The 5,115-nt window shown below is 57.3% G+C and overlaps 1 protein-coding gene across 1 annotated transcript in view; it reads right to left on the bottom strand.

Annotated features, from left to right (window-relative positions):
* Positions 1 to 5,115, bottom strand: part of DGAT1 (diacylglycerol O-acyltransferase 1) — a 16,424-nt gene that overhangs the window by 5,292 nt on the left and 6,017 nt on the right. Inside the window, exons 7-13 of the mRNA XM_015411473.1 lie at positions 4,884 to 4,987; positions 3,829 to 3,867; positions 2,523 to 2,564; positions 2,047 to 2,091; positions 1,312 to 1,417; positions 1,228 to 1,231; positions 739 to 804 (exon numbers count right to left, since the gene is read on the bottom strand). Coding sequence (XP_015266959.1) covers positions 739 to 804; positions 1,228 to 1,231; positions 1,312 to 1,417; positions 2,047 to 2,091; positions 2,523 to 2,564; positions 3,829 to 3,867; positions 4,884 to 4,987 — 406 coding nt within the window. The remainder of the gene's footprint in view (positions 1 to 738; positions 805 to 1,227; positions 1,232 to 1,311; positions 1,418 to 2,046; positions 2,092 to 2,522; positions 2,565 to 3,828; positions 3,868 to 4,883; positions 4,988 to 5,115) is intronic.

Here is a 5,115-nt window from a genome sequence, read left to right as displayed (position 1 = left end):
ACTGGACTGGATGGACCCTCCCTGGTCTGACCCAGCAGGGCTCTTCTGAGGTTCTCCTCAGGGGAAGGCCTCGGCCTCTCTGCCCTGTTGTTGGCCCTCCAGAGGAAATGGTTGGCCCGTGTGAGATGGGATGCTGGACTGGATGGACCCTCCCTGGTCTGATCAAGCAGGGCTCTTCTGATGTTCTCACATACTTGAGTCATGGAGATCAGGTCTATCAGTGGCTACTAGCCATGGTAACTGAGGGGAACCTCCACATTTGGAGGCACTAAACCTCTGACTCCCAGAGCCAGGAAGCAACATCAGGGGAAGGCCTCAGCCTCTCTGCCCTGTTCTTGGACTTTGGGAGGAACTGGTTAGCCCCTGTGGGAGACAGGAAGCTGGACTAGATGGACCCTCACTGGTCTGACCCAGCAGGGCTCTTCTAATGTTCTTATCAAGGGAAGGCCTCGGCCTCTCTGCCCTGTGGTTGTCCCTCCAGAGGAACTGGCTGGCCCCTGTGTGAGACGGGATACTGGACTGGATGGACCCTCCCTGGTCTGACCCAGCAGGGCTCTTCTAATGTTCTTATCAAGGGAAGGCCTCGGCCTCTCTGCCCTGTTGTTGGCCCTGCAGGGGAACTGGTTGGCCACTGTGTGAGATGGGATGCTGGACTAGATGGACCCTCACTGGTCTGATCCAGCCGTGCTCTATTTTATTTTAACATATGCAGGTTCATCAATTTGGGGAAAGACATACCTCAGGCACCATTTGTGGACGGGAATGTTCCAGTTCTGCCAAAAATAGGTCACGGATTCAGAGTTCCTGCAGATGAGCAGCAAAGCAAACGGCTGTCTGGGATGCTAGAGACACCGGCTGTTGTACAGGCAACCCCTCCCCACTGGCTCTTTGGACCCAGGGCCCAAATACGGGCACAGCAGCCCCAGGAGATCGGGGGAGGCACATCCACTCCACTACAGGAGGCACCAAGGGTAAAAGCAACCTCCCACAAGAGAAGAGGAGCAGCCGGCCCCTTCTTTGGTTGCCACAAAACCCAAAATGGTGGGGGGGGGGAGAAGAAAATGACCTCCACCCACACAAGGCTCAGCTCACACAGAACCACCACCCCCCCCGCAACGCACTCCCAGCCAATCCACTCAGTTTCTACCCATCACATTTCTCTTCTACTTTTCCTGCAAGAAGCTCTGGGCCGCATCCATGATCCCCCCCCCCTTTATTCCCCACAACCACCCTGTGATGTAGGTTATGTTGAGGGAGTGACTGGCCCAAGGACACCCAGCAGAGTCTATGGCAGAGCAAGGACTTGAACACACGTCTTCCTGAACCTTGTTGTCGCCTGCATGACTTCTGCTATCACGTTCAAGCTGGAGTGGAAGAACCAGTAGAAGAAGATGAGCCAGATCAGGTGATTGGGGACCTGTTGGGGACAATAAGGCAAAGATCAGGGCACTTCCTTTGCTCCCCCCACCAGCCAGAGCAGCAGGGGGACAGCATGTGTGCTCCAGCCGTGCAAATGGCCACTAACTTTTCAAGCCAGAAAGAGCCTCCATTGGCTGAGGCGGTCTAGCCCACACTGACCAGCATGCCCTGCACAGCTTCCTTGGGGTGCCCTGGACATCTTTGCCAAGTGCAGTGGTACCCCCGAACAAACCAACAGCCACTGCAGGCAAGTCAAACCCTGGCAACAAGGACTCTCTGCTGTGGGGCAAGGCCTGGGCTGCTCCATCAGACCAAAAGGCATTCAGGCCAGTTTGATGACTGCAACATGAGCGCATGAAGCGGCTTTTACACTGAATCAGCCCATTGGTTCATCAAGGTCAATACTGTCTACTCTGACTGCCAGCTGTCTGGTCCTTTTTGGCTGGAGATGTTGGGGACTTGGATGGAGATGTTGAGGACTTGGTTAGAGATGTTGAGGACTTGGATGGAGATGTTGAGGACTTGGATGGGGACCTTCTGCATGCCCAGCAGATGCTCTGCCACTCAGCCACAGCCCTTCCCCAGATGCCTGACTTGCAGTACTGCTCCCCAGCATGCAGTACTTACAGCCAGCTTCAGGAGGCGCTCCATGATCCTGGAATAGTCCATGTCCTGTGAAACAGAATTGGGCATTCTCAGCCAGGGTGGCTTAAGGGGTGGCTGGGCACTTCTGTGCCTCATTTCATCCTCCCAGACCGGAAGAGGAAGGGCAGAAAAGAGATGCAGGCAGGACCCAGCAAGGAGAGATCGGGACCCTTCCTTCGCCCACAGGAGTCCTGTTTAGGCACCTCCCCTGCGGGGGGAGATGCTGACAACCCCCACGACTGAGGTCAGGCTTATGAAGGACAGGCTATGGGTGTTCTTCCCCCCCTCCCCTCTGAAGTGCTGTCACTCCACGTACACCAGAGCTGAAGGCTCCCCTCTCCACCCCCCACCCCTGAATAAGGCACAAGCCACCCCCAGGTGGTGAGAGGGGGGGTGTCTAAGGGAGCTTTCCAAGTGTCGGTTGTAACAGGGAAGGGGGGACCAAGAGAGCTGCTCACCCGGAAAGGCTTCATGGAGTTCTGAATTGTGGGGACCATCCACTGGAACAAAAGCACACACCAGCCGATTAGAGGAGGAGGGAAGAGTTGGAGATTGGAATTATACCCCACCCTTCAACAAGGTTTCCTCTAAGCTGTGTAGTCCTGTGAGCAAAAATTCTGCTTTGTGAGCTACTTGCATTAAAGTTGTGAGCCAGCGATTTGGCTCCTGCATAAATGAGTGTGCTCTGGAGCCCTCCTTCCTGAGCTAAGGCAAAAATGTGTGAGCCGGAGGCTAAAAAGCTGTGAGCTAGTTCACACTAACTCAGCTTAGAGGGAACACTGCCCTTCACTACCCAGAGGAGTCTCAGAGCGCCTTACAAACTCCTTTCCCTTCCCCTCCCCACAACAGGCACCCTGTGAGGTAGCTGGGGCTGAGAGAGCTCTGACAGAAACGGCTGTTTTCCAAGAACAGCTCTGACCAGAACTATGGCTTGCCCAAGGTCATCCAGCAGCTGCGAGTGGAGGAGTGGGGAATCAAACCCAGTTCTCCCAGATTAGTCCGCGCACTTAACCACGACACTGGCAACCTGGCAGGGGATCTAGTCTGGCACCTCCCAAACACCCGCTGTGACTCAAGCGCACTCAGCAGCCTGGAACAGGGGAATCCCCTTGACCCTGGCGACATCAGAAAGCCACCCCCACCCACCCCCAGGTAACCGCCGAGGCCTAGAACACGGAACTCATCCGTGCCCACACACACACCAAGCTTGGGACAGACCCTTCTACCGTCCGGCGTCCATCTGTGCCAAGTGCTGCATGACCACAATCTCACAGGGCACAGGGAGCAGAGGTGCCCGCTTCCAGGGGGCTCCCTTGGGGCCCTTTTCTCTCCTCTCCTCTGTGCCTTACAAGAAGGCCAGCTTGAAGCAGCCCCGTTGTTGGCTCGCCACCCTGCGCCCCGGGAGCCCTGGGCCTGGCCAATCTTTCCCTTGGCATCCCCAGCCCCCAGTGCCTTTCCCAGCCCCCCCCCCCCCCAAGATGCCTCACTGTAGCCCCCTGGGAATTGTGCCAGGCATGCCGTGGGAAGAGGGGGAGCAACCCCCGCCAGGCTCCCACGGCACCGCGGCCACAACCAGCTGCCTTAGGCGGCTTCGGAGTCCAGCCGGGGAAGCTGCCGGGGAAGCTGCTTCTGGCCAGGCCGCTCCGGCGCACTCCCTCCTGGCCCCCCTCCCAGAAGCCCAGGACCCCCTCTCCCCTAAGGCAGTCTCATTCCCCAGCGTGCCTCTTCTCCCCCCCCAGAGCTTCATCTGTGCCCCACACTTACTTGCTGAATCAGCCCTATGAGCAGCTGAAGGAAGAACAGCTGGAAACAGAAAGGACAGGTGTGAGTGGGGGGGGGCACAGGCTTGGGACCCCTCCCCCCTCGGCAGCCAGGCTTGGAACGAGTGTTTCCCCAAACACCCACCGGAACCCTTTCAACCACACCACCCTCCCAGCAGGCATGGACGGCTTCAAGAAGGAATCAGATAAGCATCTAGAGCAGAAGTCCACTGGTGGCCCTTAGCCACAAAGGATAGATGGGGACTCTCAGTTTTGGGCAAGGGATGCTCTGTATTCTTGGTGCTTCCGGGGGGGGGGGCGGCGGGGGGAGGGCTTCTAGAGTCCTGGCCCCACTGCTGGACCTCCTGATGCCCCCTGGTATTTTTGGCCACTGTGTGACACATAGTGTTGGACTGGATGGGCCATGGGCCCAATCCAACATTGGCTTCTCTTCTGTTCTTATATGGAGCAGAGGTCCATCAGGGGCTATTAGCCACAAGGTATAGATAGGAACTCTCGGACTGGGGCAAGTGATGCTCTGTATTCTTGGTGCTTGAGGGAGGGGGCAACAGTGGGAGGGCGTTTAGTGTCCTGGCCCCACTGCTGGACCTCCTGAGGATACCTGGCATTTTTGGCCACTGTGTGACAGACAGAGTGTTGGCCTAGATGAGCCATTGGCCTGGTCCAACACGGCTTCTCTTGTGTTCTTATGTTCTAAGGGGGCCAAGGTGGCAGAGAGGAAGGCCCCAGCCCCCAGGGTCCACCTCTGCCAGCTACAACACAGCAGTGCTCTGCTCACCAGCTCAGCTAACTAGAGTCCCTGGGGCTTTTGGAGGGCCGGGCAGAACACTACCACAGCTTTTCTCTAATTTTAACTTTTCATAGCCACCGTTTGGAGTCCTCTTGGCCATGGATCAGCGGGACGAAAAAGGAATCCTTCCCCCAGACAGGGACGTGGGGCCACCTGCATGCCCCAGAGCAGGCAAAGGCAGATCCACAGCAAACCCACCGAAAAGAGCCACGCACACCCCCGCCCCCATCTGGGAAGAAGGGCCTCACCATCTCGAAGAGCCTGCGCAGCAGGAAGCGCTTCCGGATCCGGGGGGAACGGGGGAAATTCAGTTCGTAGCACAGCGTCGGCGCAAACAGGAAGTAGTACAGGTCTGCAAGGAGATACGAGGAAAGCAGAAATGCCCCCCCCCCCTTTGCAGGAAAGAAGAGAACTCCCTCGGGACCCGGAGACTCAACGGACCCGACCCCCGAGGCAGCTCCCGAGCTACACTCTGACAGC

The sequence above is a fragment of the Gekko japonicus genome, unplaced genomic scaffold, assembly GCF_001447785.1.
Source record: "Gekko japonicus isolate JY-2015 unplaced genomic scaffold, Gekko_japonicus_V1.1 scaffold4565, whole genome shotgun sequence".
Taxonomy (NCBI): Eukaryota; Metazoa; Chordata; class Lepidosauria; order Squamata; family Gekkonidae; genus Gekko; species Gekko japonicus.
The sequence above is the reverse complement of the archived record's forward strand: the minus strand, read 5'-3'. Positions and strand labels throughout refer to the sequence as shown.